The sequence below is a fragment of the Coturnix japonica genome, chromosome 10, assembly GCF_001577835.2.
Source record: "Coturnix japonica isolate 7356 chromosome 10, Coturnix japonica 2.1, whole genome shotgun sequence".
NCBI classification, from domain to species: Eukaryota; Metazoa; Chordata; class Aves; order Galliformes; family Phasianidae; genus Coturnix; species Coturnix japonica.
This window is the reverse complement of record NC_029525.1, coordinates 4,150,581-4,170,501: the sequence shown is the minus strand read 5'-3', so window position 1 is coordinate 4,170,501 and position 19,921 is coordinate 4,150,581. Positions and strand designations below refer to the sequence as shown.

Here is a 19,921-nt window from a genome sequence, read left to right as displayed (position 1 = left end):
ACACCAAAAAAGCAACATCAAGAACTCAACACAATCCTCCCTCCCCAAAACAGAACAAATCCCCCCAAAGAAAAGCCCCGTCCCTCAAAAGAGAGAAAAGACCACAAGTCCCAGCCTAAAATCCCTCCACTTCCTGAGGCAGCTGCAGCAGCAGCACACAGCTCTCCTCTCTGGGTAACACACAGCTGCCTCCCAGACAGTAACTGCATGTAGGTACCAAAAGAGGGATGACAGACAGCACCAGGTCATAACACAATGTACCTGTTTGATAAATTCCACAGTTCCAATAGGCTTGGAGCCAGTGAGTATTTTTCATACGTTTCACGTGAGAAAAACACTTCTTTGCCATTTTTGGGTGAAACATCCCTGTTAATAAAAGAACGCTGTGATATACAACAAGTTTAAAGACAAAACTTGATCCCTCCCTCCCCCTCAATAAATAAATAAATAAATAAAAATCAACAGCATTATTAAAAAAATAAAAACAAAAATCAGAGCCCATCTTTCCCATTCCTTCTCACATAAGGTATTTATACCACACCTAACGCCCCGCTGTTTTTCAACACTAAGACAAACGCTTGTTTCACAGCCCCACAAGACCAACTCGATGAACTGAGGGTTCGTGAGCTCCACACACAGCTCGGCAGAGACAACTACTGCGACCGCGAGCAGAATACACAGCTCCGCCTAATTCATGACAAGGAAGCTGCTTTCCACACACCTCCTGAACGGCCCTTTTTCTATGGGAAGGAGCCCTTACTTACAAGTTGACCTTACAAGGGTCAACTAAGCTACTCTGAGGGGCACTAAGAAAGATTTATTTCCGTCGCCTTCTTGAGAACGAAACAAGCACTATCATCCCAAATCCACACGGGATACACCCTGCTTAACCCCCCACTCCAGCAGTGGACAACGAAGGGAACCACCTCCCCGCTCTGAAGCGCGATCCCCCACTCCCCCCGCAGAGCGGCACAAAATGGCGGCTCTCAGCCCCCACCCCCAGCCCAGCGGCGGGGCGGAGCGGACGGGAGGACCCAGGTCCGCCCCGCTCTCTCCTTCCCCCACGCATGCGCGCACCGGCAGCAGAGCGGCGGCACGGGGACCCGTGGGGTATTTTCCCACCCTCCGCTCCTCAGACTCGCCCTTGCTCGGCTGTAGGGACAGAGCGGGGCTGTACTCACCAACACAACAGCTGCCCCTCGGCCGCCATCTTAGAGCGCCTCGTGTGGAGACGACCCGCCGCTTCATCGTCTCGCTGCCGGGCGGGCCGGCCCTCATGGCGTTGGCCAATCAGAGTGGCGGAGGGCGGGAGCTGATGGTGTGAGCCAGCCAATGGCTGCACGGCTCGAGCGGTGGTGGGAGCGCTGCGGGTCGCCATCTTGTGGCGGAGCAGCCGGGTTGGGCTCCACAGAGCGGTTGTGCCCTCAGAGGGCTGAGGTGTCCCAGGGTAACTGTGCTTCCCAACTTTTCTGTGGGCTTTCAGTTCCCCTGGTTTGCTTCCCACTAGTTACCATTAGGACAGAGCTGCCAAAAAAATTCTTTTTTCTGTTGATGAGGTTTTCCAGTGTGGTCAAATGGAATTTATGTATTCTTTATCTGTAGATTTACATAATAGAAATCTGCGGGCATTATAAGAAAAGGTGATCCCCTCTTATGGCTCAACAGATGGAGAAATGAGGGTCTGGAGTATTGCAGAATGAAGCCATCAAAGCATTCATTGCCTCTAGTCCTGTATCTAAAACTGGGGACTGCATGCTCATATATGAAGGTTATGAAATTTAGGGTTACCTAGAATACTTTATTCAGGTCTGGTACCCCAGCACAAGCACATGGAGCTGTTGGACTAAGTTGAGAGGAGAACCATGAGGATGCTCATTGGGCTGAAGCACCTTTCCAGTGAAGAGTGGCCAAGTTGGGGTGGTTCAGCTGGGAGAAGGTTCCTAGCAGACCTTACAGTCTAACAGTACCTAAAAGAACCTCCAGGAGAGATGAGGAGGGATGCTTTATTAAGGATTGTAGTGATGGGACAAGACACAATGGCTTTAAACTTAATAGAGTACGTGTACATGGGGTATAAGAAAGAGGGCTGTGAGGTTGTGGCACAGGCTGACCAGGGGAGCTGAATGCCCCTTCCCTGGAGGCATTCAAGGCCAGGCTGGGTGGGTCTTTGGGCAGATCTATTGGGAAGTGTCCCTACACATGACAGGTGTTTGGAAATATGTGGTCCTTTAAGGTCCTTTTGAACCCAAGACATTCAGTGATTTTATGATTCTGCGTCCAAAACCACCAACCAGAGAGTCTCTACCTAGCTTGCAAGGACACTGTCTATTTTTAATGCTTTTATATATATATGTACATATATATATATATACTTTTTCTTTTTTTGGCTTGTGTATCTCAGACAGGGGCAGAAAGGTTTTTATTCCCCATTGGAGTCACCCAGAGCCCAGTCATGGAGTAGCCTTAGAAGGAATATTCTTACTTCAGAGCTCAGGTATGGTGAAGTTTACATAGCAGAATTAGAAGACTTACCCAGCTTGTGAATGCGTTGTTAAATCCAACTTTAGTCTACAATCTTCCTAACTCCTGTACTGTCCATTTTTCAATTGAAGTTATCTACTTCCTACACGTGATTTTTGTACTTCTGTGACATAAACATTAACATCAGGAAATACTTTCCTGCAGTGAGGGTGACCTAGCACTGATACAAGTTATCTAGAGAGGTTGTACAGTCTCTTCCTTAGAGATACTCAGAAATAACCTGGACCTGGTTCTGGAAAAGCTGCTCTGCGTGGCCCTGTTTGAGCAGGGATTGGACCTTCAGATGATCTGACCTGCAGAGATCCCTGCCAGTCAAATCCATACTGTGATTCTGTGGGGATCAAAACCACCACGTTCTAACCTTTAGTTCTACTTATTGGAAAGCAAAGGAGTCCCTGATTTGTTTCTCAGTATAATTCCTCTCTTTTATTTTGAACAGTTGTTGCCAAACTTACTGAAGGTTAGGACCTCTCCTGTGAATTGAGAGATTGGGCAGAAATCAATTCTTGAGGGCGAGAAAATTAAGCCTGGACTTTCACTGTCTCAGTGCTTGTCATGAAGCTGCTGTAGAACAAATGGCATTACAGTTCTAGGAAAGCTATGGCTTCCATAACTTTTTCGACTCGATCTGTAGGTGAATGGCTTCTTTCAGATTTAGCTCTTCAAAGCTGAATGTTGACACCTAATTTGGATTGCGGTCAGGCAAATTAATACTGAGCTGTTAAAGCTCTGTCAAAATGATTTGTTTTTGGGTAGAAGTCTAATTAGAATTTTACATGCATAAAATCGTAAGGTAGAAACCAAAGTTACTGCTGACATTTAGATGGTCCCAATGTTAGCGCACCAGAGGAGGCTTGCAACTCTGAATTCTGATGCCTAAATTGTGTTAAAACTTCAACTGAATCCTCTTAGATCTAGCACAGAGCACACAGCACCATCTCCAGATTCACTGGGAAGGTTTCAAGGAACATTTCTTCTATTGCACGCTTGACACAGTGTGCTCTGATGTAGAAAAAGATGATGCTTTCAAAGACAGGGAAACTGGATTGATCCACAGTAATTCTGAGGATGTTTACGCTCTCCTTGGCCAAAGGGGAACTTAAAATATGTTAATTCTCATTTCCTTGCTGTCAAACATTATTTTATTTATGTATCAAAAAACTGATAAATGTGCCAAGAGTCGTGGCTCATTTTTTAATGGTGGATTTCTTGAAGACTGAATGTAATACACGTCAAGATTCAGAGAAACAAACAAGGTGCTACTGACAAAAAAAAAAGGAAAAGAAAAAAAAAAAGCAAAGACATTTTTCCATTAGAAGCTGAAGTTTTATTACAGGATAACAGTACATAAAGCACATCTAAAATCGATGTGTTCAATGCACTTAATAAAGGTAATGTAATATTAAAGGTACAGTTTCTAAGTACAATATAACAACATTCATATTAGAATGAAAATTGGAGTATTTAAAAGACAACATTAAATCTCTTATTTTTACAGTCATATTTACAAAATGAATCAAAATACTTTTTTTATCGGGACCGAGTAAAATAACAAACTGGAATATAAGCAGGCTATCATAAGAGTGAGTCGGAAAGGTCCATGAAAGTGAAAAGTTAAGTGACTGGGTAAAGATCATTAGCAAAGGTTTAGTACAATACCACTTTAGTATTCCTCTTGATGGCTTACGTTTTATGGTGGCTAGAAAAGGAATTTATACATACTGTACACATAACGGACAGCATACATTTACATGTACAGTATCATTTCATTTAAAGTTGTGTGTATTTACAGCAATCTGAGCGTATCACTCAACGAGGTTTTTGAAGTTCATGTGCTTAATCCTCAAACTGACGTATATTTGAAATCAGTATTGATTCTGGTTTTGTTACGTCGAACATTTAGTCAACAGGGAAAATATGTTAACCAAATGGTTTTGCATAAAGATCTCAAACTATTAAAACGAAAATAACAGGAAGAACTTGTTCATAGCGTTACGTATAAGTTAGTACATACAAATTTAAGTGCGACTCCTTTTCTTTTTCAAAATATCAAAAGGTGACTTAAATCAACAAGGGAAAATAAAACTGTCATGGCTTATATTTAAATAAGATTGTAGCTTCAAGAGGTTTTTATCATTATCCTGATAGTGTTTGCAATTAAACATTCCACTTATGAAAATATACCCACGGTGCAGTAAAGTTTGTATTTTATTTTTAGGACAACAGTATGTTTGCTGTTTAAAAAAAATTATTTATATATATATATTCCTTGAATTGAGGGTATAAAAGCAGTGCATGGAAGCCAAGAATCATGGCTTTAAAATTCACTACCTTCTATTATCAAAAAGTGCAGTAAACAGAAACAATTGTATTTAATAAATTGCTCAAAAATCTTTGCTAAAGATCTTATAAATTCAGTAATATTACAGAAAAATTCTAATAAATATTTAAAAGGTTAATTACCTCCTTAGTTAGATATTTGATATCCATCAGTTTTTAAGAATTAACACGAAAACAGTATCTAGAATGAAAGGAGCAGGGGACAGGAATAATTTTAAGGGTACGTGACTATGCAAATTAAGGTATACATGAAAAATAAAAACAAAACCCCCAGACCTGACAGAATGTTGCAAATTCCACTTCTTAGTTAACTTCAGTTGCTAATGGCTGCCCTCAGATATGTATGCGTGATTTCTAAAGCATACCCGAGGACTGAATGTAGCCATCAATCTGTCACGGAAGATTTACAGAAAATTCCTATTTACAGTAACTGGAGTTAAGCATGTAGGCATGGCCTAGTGACATCCACAGTTTGAGTGTGTGCAGATCCTACTTAGAGTGAAGAGGGAGGAAGGCACCCGTTAGAACATCACCAATAAATAGCAGATGCCACAAGCAGATAGTACTCTCCGAACAGCCGAATAACTACCTCCCTTTCAGACAGACAGCACATCGTAAATACTTTATTCTTGTAGATTTGATGCTTTTGCTTTTTTCTGATACGACACAGGCGGACTGCTTTAGTAACCGAAAAGATAACAAACTGGACAGAACATTTTTATTAATGTTAATAATGTAGAAAAAAATTCTACATCTGATATCAAGTATCCGTACCGGTGAAGTAATTTTCTCCTTATTAAATATACTATAGAATAATTTATATAATGACACTATGCATTTAAAGAGAGAACCATGTCCCAAATCTTGTACGCTGATACAGGTACTTGTTGGGCATATGTAGGTGTATATATATATATATACACAAATATATATATATTTATATATAGTTATACTCAGTGAAATTAACAAGACCCAAAGGTGGTATTGTCTAGGAATAAAAGGGGTTTTTGTTTGCTTTTGTTCACAAAAGTAACTTATCTAGCACCACACGTCAGAAAAACACAAAAATAGCACACTCTAGTTCTAAACAGCTATGTCTAAAATAGATTATATAGTAAAACAGATATTATACAGCATAATGTGGTATTTGATAAACAGATAAATATTTTCACTGTGTAGGCTGTTTATAGTATAACTTTTATCTATACAGAATGAAAGCAAAAAGTTAACTGTATAGAGGTGAGCAGAACAACATTAAATATTATGACTCCAAAGCAGAGACGAAGTTAAGAGTTGAAAGAATAGAGCAAGATAAAATGTTTACAGGCCATTACAAGTCCTTAAATTAGTAGTAAAATAAGGAATCAGTTGCTCAAGTTTAAGAAAGCAGTAAACAAGAGATTGCATTTACATGCAGATGTCTAAAACTTGTATTTCTTTTAAATCTATGCACAAAAAGTCATTTGTTTTTATTGCTTGACATTCAGTTATGGCTAGAGTATTTTTTAACCTTTTTTGTACTTTGGAAACAAGAATATTGTTAAAGGTGCCATAAAAATGGACAACATTGAAAACAGTTTGCAAATAAACCACCTAACACTGCAGTTCTTTATACATTTTAAAAAGCCTTGTCTGGGGTTTGTCATCTGTTAAATATATTTAAACTGGGAAAATACATTGTAGCTTGAAGCCTCCCATTGGCCCAAACGTCCAATACAAAAACACATCTCCAGAAAAGGAGCAGGCAAGACAGTACAGTTACATATATAGAAGCAGCCAGTTAATGTCCTAATATTTCAAATAGTCACCACTGTTCTGTAACTTGTTTCTAAATCAATGTAGAAATGAGGAACATTTTGGATTTAGAAAAGTGTACAGTACGTATGCCTTTTTGTGAAATAAAATTCACTGTATTGCTTATGAATTCTCTGCATTAGAAACGATAGCATTACAGATTGCAAATTCCTGTAAAGTTGATGCATTTACATTAAGACTCTGTGGGGGTAATTTAGGGTAGTGTTTCTCAAACTGAAAGTCACAACCGCTTGAAAGTTGCTAAAGTGTTCAGATTACTATCGCAATACTGTATGTCAGGCAAACATAGAGCAGCTCTGTTCACCACGGCAGACAAGCACGCTGGGCAGGGAGCTCATCCTGCTCACTGCGTGCAGCTCAGCTCCAGGTGAGGAGGAGCAGGAAGAGCTGGCAGTTGGCTGTTGCAGAAGCCGTGGAGTTGCTACTGCTCAGTACCAGCAGCAGCTCAGTTGCTTTGTTAGAAAAGACAGCTGATAATTCCAGCTGGTTCTCACTGCCTAATGTTTGTTAGTTCCAACACATAGAGCCCTACGAAAAAAAAATATAGCCCCGAGGAACTGTGCTTTCAGAAAGCTTGAGAAACACTGACTTACAGGAAAACAAGTGTACAAAGGATGTAATAAACACTGAAAACATGCAGGTGTTAACAAAAAGGTGTGGTGTCACACGTCAAGTTGAATAACTTGATTGTAAAGTTCAGCTTGAAGTAATGAGATTATGAGGGAAGACAAAAAAGTGAATATTGTGGCAGAACAAAACTTACAGATACTGATCTGAAGCCTTTATCATGTTCTATTTCTTATTTGGATAGCCTACTTATTGCTATAAAGTTATTGCTATATTCTACCGATGATAAAGGCAAAAAAAAAACAACAAAAAACCACCAAGAGGACAAACAGCAACACTACGTATGAAATAGGTAGAATACAGCTTTTATTTTGATGTTAAAGTTCTATTTAGTACCTGAATAAAGTTCCAAAAATAGACAGTATATTAACCTACGTGTTAGATATTCTTCCCCTCAAGTCCAGTGACTTAGCATTGTTTAGTGAGCTATTAGCACAGTACTAGGATTAAAGCACATACTGCAACAATTGTTTAACAAATACTCCTTTTTTGTTTGTATTTGGTATCCTTATACATTTGCCCTCATTTCCACCAAATGATTTACTGTCAGGAATATTTAAGCAAAAAAAAAATAATAAAATAGCAGGTTAAAATTCAAATATATTCATGGAATGCAACTTTTAAAGTAATATTAGCATTAATAATGATCTATTTTGAGCCGTTACTCATCTCCAGCTAAGGAAAATAAATAAAGATGCTTCCTCTTTGCAATCTAAATCAGCTAGCACAGGTAGAGTGTCAGATCATGCTAAGTACTAAGAGCAAATTGCTTCTTATTTTTGGGATACTGGATATTAAGAGCTGTTCCTAACACTTGTATTAATAAATCTCTCTACCTGGGGACTTCAGGAATTTGCAGGAAAAAATGATAAGCTGTTTACACAGCTTGGACTGGCAACCTGTTTGTTCATCAAGTACAGAGTGGGGAATGTCTGTGTCAATCCTTAGAGCCCAAAATAAGTCACTGTCATGTTCCCTAGGAAGTTATGTGTATACTGCACATATGAACAGTATGTTTCATTGATGAGCAAGTATGAGGAGGATAGTTTCTGTTGGGAATCAACAGTAGCGGGGATTTTCTTGTAGTGATGATACCACGACACCCAACTAATCAAGAGTCATAGTTGCTAAGCAACATCAGCCTTAGAAGGCCATTCCAAGCTAAGCTAGAGTGTCAGCTTGGGAAATATTAAGAAAGGTTTCCCTAATTACTATAAACACAAAGTAAACAACTGGAAGCCACAAATCCAGTGGAAAAATCCCAAACTTAAGATACTGGAGAACTGACATTTTTTCATGAAAAAATCCACGTTTGATGGACAATTTTACTCTTCCTGATCTATCTGAACTCTTGAAATGTTGCTCATTTTGTACACAGTTACTTATTTACTTTCCTGCTTGTGTTCTCAAAAGAAAGCGAAGTCACAGAACAAGACTAATTGTGACAGGCTCCCAGAATCACATAATTTGGCACTTAGAGACTTATTAGATATAGCTGTTTTTTGTGACTGTTGCGATCATTTTAAATTGCTGCAATTGTTGCAGGAGATACGAAAAAGACTTCGGTCTTTTCGTTTCTTTCCAGTCATATATATATATATCTATATATTTTTTTGCTTTACCATGAAGCACAAGCAACAATGAGAGACAAGGTCCGAACTGTTGTTCTCATAGTTTATGTGACATTATTGCCAAAATAATTGCCTTTCCATTCATATTGTACTACCATAAACTGCTTTGTTTGGTTTGACAATTATTTGAATACTGAAAACCAATTTTCTATTGCGAAACACTGAAATTAATTTGGAAAAGCTCTCCAGTGGTTATAAGAACATCCAGAGATTGTTTAAATTAAATTTCAGTCGTGAACTATTAATGGGCCAGCATTAATTTCTTAAGTACGATTGCAAAACCTTTGCATTGTTTGGAATATCGTTGTTTTTAACATAATAAAGACCAATGAGCAGATAGGCTGCATCAGTGAATGAGGCACACATTGAGCATTTGGTTAAAAAAGAAATCTGTCCATTTTTTTTTGTGCCTGTGGGGAGAGGGGGAAGGGAAAGGAAGAAATACTCACTTTTTTTTTTTTTTTTTTTTTTTTTTTTTTTTTTTTTTCTTTTTTTTTTTTTTAAAGAATTTGTCCCACCAGTAGTACTGGCCACCCTGTTGAAGAGTTTTAGAAGATCCCTGAGCACATTAGTTTCTGACTCTTAACCCCAGCTCCAAAATGATAGGGCTTCTGTTGTTGATAACGAGATGGATTGTCATTCACAGTTAAGTCAATCATAAGGTGCTTATATATTTACCCTTTTTTTCACCAATCAGCACAAAGAACTGTCAGAAAATAACTTTTATTTTTCTTTTTAAATAATAAAAGGGCACAAAATTATTAAACAATCAAAGTTTTGTGACAGTGGTTTAGGATTATTATCTGGCTGCCCCTCAACAACAGACAAGTGATTCAATCGACATTCCTTAGCAAAAAAAAAAAAAAAGAAAGAAAAAAAAAAAAGAAAAAAAAAGGCAAAAAAAAAAAGAAAATCCTGTACAAATATGTATTTTTCCCTGAGGGATCAAGGTTACACCCGCAAGTGCTCTATGTACATATTGCACTGTAGAGGAATGAAGAACATGTGCAAAAAAAGCAACGATGATTGAAGCTTACTAATCAAACCTTTTAATCATGACTGCTATGTCATCTTGCATTTTGGAATGTCGGAACACAGCTATTCCTTACATCTACAATGTAAAAAATGAAAAAAAAATAAAGAAAAAGAAACACACACCTCTACTATGGCACATTCAATGAAATAAAAAGTTTTCCAAAGACAAATAGACAAATTCCATCAAGAAAATAATACAAAGTTCGTTCATTTGTTTTTTTTTTCTGTTTTTTAGAAAAATTACATTACTTTCTTTCATTGTTTCACATTACAAAATCTTTTTTTTTTTTTTTTTTTTCATGTTTACACAAATCACATTTTATTGCAGGAATATTTCAAGTGCCATCAAATATTTATAGAAGGGTTAAAAAAATAGAAGTCTCTCTAAAGTGGTCCAGACAAGGCTTTGTATAGAATAAATCTTTTTTTCACCTTCTATTTTTGACTTAAGTATTTTGAATACATTTTCTTTTTCTCCATTGACACTTACCAGCCTAGAAGCAGCCACTCACACACACCCACACATAGATTCATGTGTGCACATAACAGTACTCCCTCTCACACACACAGGTGCACATACACACACAGAGATCTTGGTATCCATACTAGGATAGATAAGCTTTAATAAAGAGCAACCAAACTTAAGAACAGCCTCCCTTTTCTCCTAATCCCATTGTTTTTAAGAGTCAAACAATGTTAGAGATGTTGAAGTATATTAGGGTTGTTCAAATGACAGTATACTGTACTACTTCTTCTCTAGAAAGCCCAGGAACATCTCTGCGGATAGATGAAAAGCCAATGAAAATCTCTTCGCAGACTTTAGCGTACAGTCATTCGTAAGCAACGTACTACTTTGTCTTCAGCTGTCCTCACATTTTTGTTTGTAGTCAGCTGGCCAGATAACGAAAATACTTGTGTGAATATCCACTCACTCCCAATATGTTTCTTTTTTATAACTGAATATTCAGTTGATTGTCTGACACCAGGCCATAGTCACAGAGGTTCTGCAGGGTGCATTTCCACTGCTGCACCAGGTTCTTCCATGGCAGCCATTCTGACCAGCCATTCTGAGGCTATTTGACATCCCCTTTGCCTCATAGGCAATTGCAGTCTTTTCAGTATGTCTGCCATGCTGTATCCCCTTTTTCCCCTCTCTATGCCAAGCAAAACGAAACGAGTAACACTCTCTCGCCAAGTGGCTGCGAGCTGTGTTCAGGAAGGCAGACTTACTGGGGTATGTACACACAGCCTGATTTTAAAAGGTGCTAGTAGTACACGGGAGCTCCCCTTGACAAAAATGACAGCACATAGATGCTGCACAGCCTGGAATGGAAGATCATGTCACAAGCCAATCCTGGATACAACAGGCTTTCAACAAAGGCCCCATGTGGAACCTTTCTACTGTTATGTATTTTATTATTAAATACTCCAAAAATCCGTGTTGTCAATGACTTATGGGTGTAAATATTCTGAATTAGATACCAAACAAAACCACTGGTACCTACGGGCCTGCTAAAGTAGTAATACTATTCAGGAATAGATAAGTAAAGGATGTGACTGAAAATTAATCCCAAAGTATTTTGCCTGGTAATCTACTTCTTGTCAAAAGTAGGAGCTGTATCTTAGTCTCTAAAAAAGTACGAGTCTTACCTCATTATTCATTAGTTGATACTGAAATTAAGTTTAGTTGATCTTTAAAGGACTAGCACCTAGGGCTGGTCATATTCAGAAAACATCTGTTTGTTGAAAAGATTGCTTTAAAAATAGGAACACGTATTGGAATCAAAGTACTGTATCATGACAGCTACTCTGATAAAGTAAACAATGATTCTAGGAAAAGCATATCAGCAAGAATGCAGTGTGCGGGCTTGTGAGCTGCATCCTTGGAGCAGCAGGATGGAGCAGCATGAGGCTGGCTTCCAAAAGCCCACTCGTCCCTCCATCCAGGTGCTCACAGAGGTGCCTGTGTTCCTGTGCCATTACACAGGGCCACACTGCTTTGAAGGGTAAAGATGCCATGTTCATAATCTCAATTTTGATCCATATAGATGGATGAGAGCCAAGCGCTGTGATGGAGCACATCAAGAGATGCTGTGGCTCAAGCCGACTCCAAAGGTAAAATTTCCAAATCATAGAATAAATAGCCTAATTCTACTTTTTAAAATAGTTACTCTTTGCTGTGCTTCTGTTCTTCAGTTCAATGTTACTTCTCAATGACTATATGTAAGAGATTTATTATTTTTGGTAATTAAAGCAGTGGATCACATTTTTTCTTACCCTTTTTTTTTTTTTTAATTTTTATTTTTTTCCTTGCAACATATTTCATCAGTAACTTGCAAGCACACAGGCCTACAAGGCTTCTGGTTGTATTTCCTCATCTCATCCAAAGCAATTACAATCCTCTGGCTCAAACAGTCACAGTTTATTTTGTGATACTGTTCGCTGTGGATCTGTTCCCTTCAGAACTTGGTTTAATTTCTAGTCTTGCTAAATTGACTCAGAGACAGTACTCTACAGGGAATGGTGCTTTATATTAGTCTCTCCTCATCTGTTAAACTTTAAAGTGCACGTATGTAAATAATGAGAGCAATAGTCAGCATTCTGTTCAGCTACTTTAAATTGAACTGCTGGATGTCTGAAGAACATGGGTTCTAATCTCACCTAAAACAGAATTAAAACTATGAATTTTGATAGGACAGAGTCTGGTGTTTACAATGCATTGTTTACAATATAGAGTATAAAAGTATGTTACATTATGTGTAAAAATTGGTTTTACACTTACATGTCACACACATACTTTTACTGCAGATACAGACTTGAGTAAATACCTTCAAATCTGGATTTACGGTGGGTAGATGTACACTTTACTAGCCTGATTTTCAAGGATGATACATTTTTCTATCTCTAAGTGATCTGTAATGGCTTAGTTTGACCACAGAAACTCAGCACCTTTGAAAAAGAGGCTTTTGCTGTGCCTAAATCTGAGTCTAGGTATGTAATCTTAAACATCCAGATTTGAAAGATTTGAAAGGAAAAATACTTGTTAAATTAACAGTTGAACAGCTGATTTTAATTCAGAAAATTGCCTTTTTAAAAAATTTTTTAAAAAAATCTAAATCTGTGTGACCATTTCAGGATATGACCAGCCTCTCCTTAAAAGTAACATGGAAAACAGCAGCATAAATACCTCCCAATGTACCAGTACCTGCCAAAAACCATTTTTCAGTTAAACTTGAATTTCTGGTGCACATGCAACACAACAATGAACACGCTAGCATTTAATTTAAAGAAAAAGGTGCAAAATGAAAGTGCCTTATCAATTCAACAAGAAAAGCTATACCAGTAACTACATTTTATATTAATTAAAACAATATATAAACAATATCTCTTTTGCTATATATAGTCTTCATGCCCATTTACCCTGTAATATATTATAATGCTATTGTTGCTATTGCTATGGACCCTTTTCATGCCGTTCTGTCTACTGGCAAACAGTGGTAGGTGAAAAAAATCGTCCTTCATGAAACAATGAGCAAGTTGTGCAAACTGATGCTTAAATCTCTGCAATGCACACCAGTCGCTGATTACTAGGTGGACTCTCTGGTTCTGATCAACAAATTGATTGTTCTGTCAGAAGTCTGGGCAGTGAACTACGAGAGAAAACAACCTTCTGATACTAGTACCCTCAGTCTGTGTAAACAGAGGTCAAAGATTGAGAAGTTGAGACAGAAAAAGGGTCCATATTTGTAGGCAAAATGGAAATCATATGCATGAGAAAAACAAGTTCAACTTTGTTTCATTGTTTCCCATCCTTCGCCTGACCCGGACCGCCAAGAGATGTGCAGTGTGTTGGCTCCCTAGGTCTGTGCAGGGCCATATAAAGTGTCTTGGTTTTCTTTACTTTTATTTTTCCTCTTTTTTTTTTTTTTTTCTTTTCCTTTCTTTTGTTTTAATGTTTGTACTTCAGACATTCTAGAAGTGCTTAGGTGATACGTTTACCCATCAATTTGCATTGCTGGCTCAAATTCTGAAGTGAACAGCTCCTTGTAAAGTGGAGGAAAATGAAGTCGTACAATGTCTGGGTATATTGCTTTAAATGCGATAAGCTTTTCTGTATGTCGTCCACACAGTGCTCTTAAAGTAGACACTTTGCATATTAACTGTAAAAAAATGAACAGAAGTCACACAGTCATATATGGAACAAAGCCTCACAAACTTGAGCTCAGGATTAGAACTCTCTCAAACAATTGGAGCGCACTTCAGTTGTTTGCTTTAACAATGGCATATCAGATGTGTAATAACAGATAACTTTTTTATATACAAGAAAAAAGAAATAAATCAATAAAGAAACCACTAAAAACCTACTCGGTAATATATTAACGCTATTTATGAAATAACTTTTTCTTAAGGTCTGTAAGAAAATGTATTACTTGCCTCCCTATGTAAGCGATACCACAAGCTCCATATTGATGTGGAACTACTTCATGGCTGAATCTTTACTCATGCAATTTAGCAATTCTCTTGGAAGAAGGTGTGCTTGATTACTCTTAAATGCACTATATCATGGAGGGAACTAGCAATACAATAGAATCACAGAATCACAGAATGACCCGGGTTGGAAGGGACCTCAAGGATCATGTAGTTCCAACCCCCCTGCCTGGCAGGGCCACCAAACATACACCTCTACTAGATCAGGTTGCCCAGGGCCCCGTCCAACGTGGTCTTGAACACCTCCAAGGACGGGGCACCCACAGCCTCCCTGGGCAGCCTGTTCCAGGGCCTAACCACTCTCCTAGTGAAGAACTTCCCCCTAACATCCAACCTAAATCTTCCCTCTTTCAACTTAAAACCATTTCCCCTAGTCCTGCTATTGTCAGCTCTTTCGAAGAGTTTACTCCCCTCCTGGGTGTACGTTCCCTTCAGGTATTGAAAGGCTGCAATGGGGATTAGTCTGTTTTCACTTATGCCAAACAAGGGTAAAACATAAAATCGTATTAAACAGATCAGAACCATCTGTCCTTTAAAAAATAGGACTAGGGTGCTCATTGAACTTATTTATACACAGTTGTATCAAAGCACATGAAAGAATCCTCCTTCTAGCATAGGAATCCAAAGCATACGCTGGGAAAATAATTACATGAGCTATGAAATCAGGACAATCTGGAAAGCCCAGATCTTCATACTGGGCTGTACTGTCCTGCTTCTAATTGTAGTTAGTCTAAGAGTAATTAATCCTGTGTAGTGAAACTAAGCATGAGCTTCCCTGCTGTGGGGAGTTCTAAAAGGAACTACATTAGTAAGGTTAGTGCCTTCACATTGCCTTTGCATTTTGAACACCAAAGTGAAGACACTTGAGATTACTGTAATAATATGTACTATCCTTTTTCTCTTCCCTAGCCACCAATACTTAGAAGGACTGCTCAGAAAAAGGCTTGTGCAGAACTCCTCATGAAGTACCGAGAAACAAGGTTAGTTTGGGTACCGTGTGCCATCACAACCTAATTGTCATGTAGACACAGGTTTCATGAAGATTTAAGCTTACATGTAGTAGAAATAGTGTTCTGCATGGCAGAAGCACTGTAAAGAGAAACGGGATAAAAACTTTGTTGGCTTTTCATTTAGTTCAACATGAAAAATATTTTCAGACTTTTACCAGCCATATTCCTTGTACATCATTCTTTCTCCCTTTCTCATTTTTAGCAAATGGTTTCAGCTAATTACCTTGATTGTGAACAAAGGATTCTGGGTTTATAAATTAAAACAAATATTGCACAGAAGCATTTACACTGTTCACAAGAAAGTGTGCTTTCACAGTCACACGACATGGCACAATATGATGTGTACCTTTGTTAGAATTCCATCTTCTCGGTGGTTCTTCTGTAGGACATGCTGAAGTGCCAGCTGGATCTTCTGCTGGAGTTTTTCGATTTTTACCTTCTCCTGAAGCCATGAACGATCTAAATACAAATGGAGTTAACACCTCTAGTAGTGTGTACATCAGTCACAGTGCATCAGGAAATAGTCTGTTACCAATTCATTGTTCCTATTTGCAACCTTCCTTCCACTTCAACAGTTTTACATAGGAAATGAGTTTCAAAATTAATAGCTTTTGGAACACATTTATTACTTGCATTTAAAATTACTTTTATAAAGCCCTCAATAAGGAGACTGCAGCATTATCTGAATAAGATTGATTAATTATTTGCCAGTAAGTTCTTTAAAATGTAGGATATTTACAAAATGAAGCTAGCCCCCTTTTAGTGAGAAATGAATAGATCACATAATGAACAAGTAGTTGGAGTGAATCTTTTTACTAAGACCTACAGTGGCATTACAGAAAAATCAGAAGCAAATATTCAGCTATTAAAAAAGTGCTCATAAACTTCTAGCAGAAAAGAAGTATTAGGTACTATGTCTGGGCAGTACTAAGACATTCTGTGGCTTAGATACTAAGAGACAAGGCAAACATATTTCCAGCATGGCAAACAGCATGAGGATCTATTTATGATGTAGTAAAGCTCCCTGTTCCTAACAGACTCCTCCAGCATTCATTCCTATGATGGTTTAAAACTGTATTTTTCCTTGGGTATTATGTTAGACACAAACTGAATTTCTGCACTAATATCTTGTTTCATCCAACCTGATAAGCCTTCCCAGTACCTGAAGTACTGTGTGAATCTGTTTGAGATGAAATTTATTTATGGGTATAGCAGACCCAGGCTGACTCTTGTATGTCTGCAACCATAATTCCCGGTACCTGGTTTGACAGAGGTGACAGATACCTGATCTACCATGGTATGCAACCACCTCAGTACATTTGTTCCACACTAAAACAGCAACCCTGCTTAACAGATCTGAGCTGGCACTGGACCAAAAAGATGTCGACACTTCACACTGTATGATAGCAGTACTATTTAAAAATACATTAAAATAAAAGTGAACTCTGTCATAGAAACCTAGAATAAATATGTTCTCTCTTACCTGCTGACATTAAAACAAATGCAGAAAACAAAGCTATCTCATCTTCTGTCAGGTGCATAGAACATAAACTTTTTCCAAATTCAAACACAAAACTAATGAAGTCTTCACAACCTGCCAAAAAGAAAGTACAGCTCATGCCAAACTGTTTAGAATTACTTCAAAGTCACACAGCAGCTGATTTAGTTGAAAAATTGATGTAAAATACTTAATAGGTAAATGCTTTTCCCCCTTGGGAACAAGAGATATCAGTTATGCTTGAACTTCACCCCATTCCCACAAGTCCCCAGCTATCACATCCTGGTAACCAGTACTTTGAAGGTTTTGTGCATTGCATCTTTTCTGTGCTTTTGGGGTAAATGCAGATAAAAACCAAGCCATTTTCAAGCTCAACATTGTTCTGGTTTTGTTGCCTTTCTACGTGAAAGCTTCTCATGTCACCGTGGACTGGATGTTTGAAATGTATACTTGAGAAATGTTGATTTTACAAATACTGAGTACATAGAAGAGGGAGGGGGAAGAGGCATACAAGGTACATGCAGGAGCGAAAGGAGAAGCAAAGGTCTGAAAGTTTTTCATGCAGAAAAAGAATCGTGCCTCCTTTCATCCATTCTCTTGCTCACACAGGTGTAAGTCAGGTTACTGCTGCTGTTACACATGCTGTTATGCAGTACATAAAAGCTGCACCTTGTTTTGAAAGGGACTGCAACCTCTGTTGGAATAGGGCTCTCCTCTGCAGATCTCATCCCCCAGCTTAGCTTAAATTTTTGAGTGTACTCAGTAGCAGCTGAAAGTTAGGCTCCATTGGAACTAGTAGCAGATAGAAGCCCGTACCTGATATCTGCATTATCTGAATTGTTTCTACTCAGAAACAATTCTACTTTAATTCTCTTTCTACTCTAATACCTTGCAGTGTTTTAAAAAGGCAGAGAATACTTCGCAATTGTATGGCTTTCTTCATTGCCATATTGTTACTGTCATTTTTCACTGCCCTCCAGAATGGCTTACGTCCCAAATCTTTACCCAGTTAAATACCTCCTTTTAAAATTAGCAAAAGTATAAAGACAAGAAGAAATAAAAATGTAAACTATGGTTTAATTTAAAAAAAAATAAAAAATAAAAAGAGTATTTCAGTATTTAACCTGCAAATAACTAGATTTTGCATACTGTAAGACACTTAACATCTTAAAAACAGTAAAGTCAGTATATCTGAAATTAAATTTAAAGTTTCCCTTCCTTTTCACCTGGATACATCAAGCTTTACACGAGTTAAGACATCTGGGCTTTAGTTGTTTACAAGCGCCTCCGAACTGCTCTACCCTGATACAAGTAAGGAAAGTGCTGGATTTTGATACCAGTAGTCCTGCACTACAAGGAGTTAAGCTGCTCCAACTCCTGAAATCAGCCTGGCCTCAAACAGATCTGGCACAATTACTTACAAAATAAGCAGTTTGAACTTTTCAACTGTTTTTAAATTTGAATACTACAGTCTCTATTTTTTTCAAGGCAGCTGTCCTCATGCTTTTCTACCTCATTGTTTCTTTGTGTGGTTTTAAAATGCAATACTTGGTATTTCCTTACCTAAGGACTTGAAAACCTCTGGGCTAGCATACTTGCCATCAAAGTAGACTGTGTTGTTCTGGGAGTCAAAGGCACGGCACATTCTGATGAACACAACCTCTAAAGACCCTAAAACAGAAACAATGTATGTTTGACTATTTAAGTGGAGAGACTTCAGTTGCAAGAACCGAGATAAAAATTATCTAGTGCTCTGCCTTCAGCATGGACTGACTAGGGCAGTAGTTTTCCATGGCGTAACAAAGAATAATTTGATTTTTAATTAAATTTATAATTAAATTATTTCCCATAAACTCATTTACAAGTTTTTGCTAAATTAACTTAGTTAATGCTAATAAATATTTTTATTAGAGTAATGAAGTCTCTGAAGTCAAAGCAGTTCATTTAGATCTGTACTCATGAAGCTTTGACAGCTTTGTTCAATATCTGTAAACTGCATTACTTGTACAGCACCTCGTGTAGAACAATCTGGACTTTAAACTTGAGATATATTATTCACTACTAATAGGTCAAATAAAAAAAATATTCATCTTTTCACACTTAATTGCTTCTGTAGTTCACAATGAGAACTTCATACGCAGACTTGAACTCATTATAGCACCATAGAATGGTTTCAGGTGGAAGGGATCATAAAGATCATCAAGCTCCAGCCTCCCTGCCGCAAGCAAGGACATCTTCCACTAGATGGAACTTGTTGCATCCACAGTAACTAAGAAAGCATATTACTTCAACCAAAGACAAAGAAGGTTTTTTTTCTTGTATTATTTTAAATTATCATAGTACAACATATGTATATATATACTTATATATATATATATATATATATATATATATATATATACATAATCACACTATATAGGTAGCACTTTCCTCAGTCAAAACTAATAGAAGTAGACCTTAAAATTCACTCACATACCTGCTTTTAAAAGCACAATTTGATCATTTTGACACAGTTCCATAAAGCCATCAATGCGTTTGGCAAATTCCACTACATACTGTATAGCTTCTGTTATTTTGACTGCGCATAATTGCCACATTACCTCCCTTTGCTGTTTGAGAGAGAAGAAAAATTGAAAAGTTACTAATTAAAGTTTGGATAGCCCATTTCATAAAATAAAGACTGAGCTCAAAACCTAGGCAGAGCAAGTTCTCTCTAGCAGCTCTGGCTATAGTCTGCTTGTAAGAAAAGGGGCGTTAACCTCAAAGACAAAGCCTCATGGGGACGAGTGAAAATGCAAGCACATAAAACTTCTTCAGTGATGGCAGTGAGATCCAGGTTGCAGTATTTTAATTTCAAAAGTCAAAAATATCTAGGTATAGTGATGCTGGTGATTTCAGTGGTAATTGGACTTACTGCATCAAAAGCAAATACCAAC

At 37.8% G+C, this 19,921-nt stretch overlaps 2 protein-coding genes and 1 long non-coding RNA gene across 9 annotated transcripts in view; 1 reads left to right on the top strand and 2 right to left on the bottom strand.

The window, feature by feature from the left end:
- Positions 1-1,305, bottom strand: part of ICE2 (interactor of little elongation complex ELL subunit 2) — a 31,571-nt gene extending 30,266 nt beyond the window's left edge. For both annotated transcript variants that reach the window (XM_015872506.1, XM_015872507.2), the window contains exons 1-2: positions 1,182-1,305; positions 262-366 (exon numbers count right to left, since the gene is read on the bottom strand). In XM_015872506.1, the coding sequence (XP_015727992.1) occupies positions 262-366; positions 1,182-1,210 (134 nt within the window). In that variant the 5' untranslated portion in view covers positions 1,211-1,305. The remainder of the gene's footprint in view (positions 1-261; positions 367-1,181) is intronic.
- Positions 1,306-1,350: 45 nt separating this feature from the next.
- Positions 1,351-19,921, top strand: part of LOC116653922 — a 42,493-nt gene continuing 23,922 nt past the window's right edge. The window contains exons 1-4 of one of the 3 annotated variants that reach the window (XR_004308558.1): positions 1,351-1,447; positions 2,402-2,494; positions 12,038-12,104; positions 15,387-15,457. This is a non-coding gene — a long non-coding RNA (uncharacterized LOC116653922). Of the gene's footprint in view, positions 1,448-1,473; positions 1,641-2,401; positions 2,495-12,037; positions 12,105-15,386; positions 15,458-19,921 lie in introns of those variants that run through there. The other 2 variants (XR_004308560.1, XR_004308559.1) reach the window with 2 other exon arrangements.
- RORA (RAR related orphan receptor A) overlaps positions 3,846-19,921 on the bottom strand; it is a 387,110-nt gene continuing 371,034 nt past the window's right edge. For all 4 annotated transcript variants that reach the window (XM_015872508.1, XM_015872511.2, XM_015872510.2 and 1 more), the window contains 5 exons: positions 19,462-19,594; positions 18,549-18,656; positions 16,971-17,081; positions 15,834-15,946; positions 3,846-14,149 (listed from right to left, as the gene is read on the bottom strand). In XM_015872508.1, the coding sequence (XP_015727994.1) occupies positions 13,985-14,149; positions 15,834-15,946; positions 16,971-17,081; positions 18,549-18,656; positions 19,462-19,594 (630 nt within the window). In that variant the 3' untranslated portion in view covers positions 3,846-13,984. The remainder of the gene's footprint in view (positions 14,150-15,833; positions 15,947-16,970; positions 17,082-18,548; positions 18,657-19,461; positions 19,595-19,921) is intronic.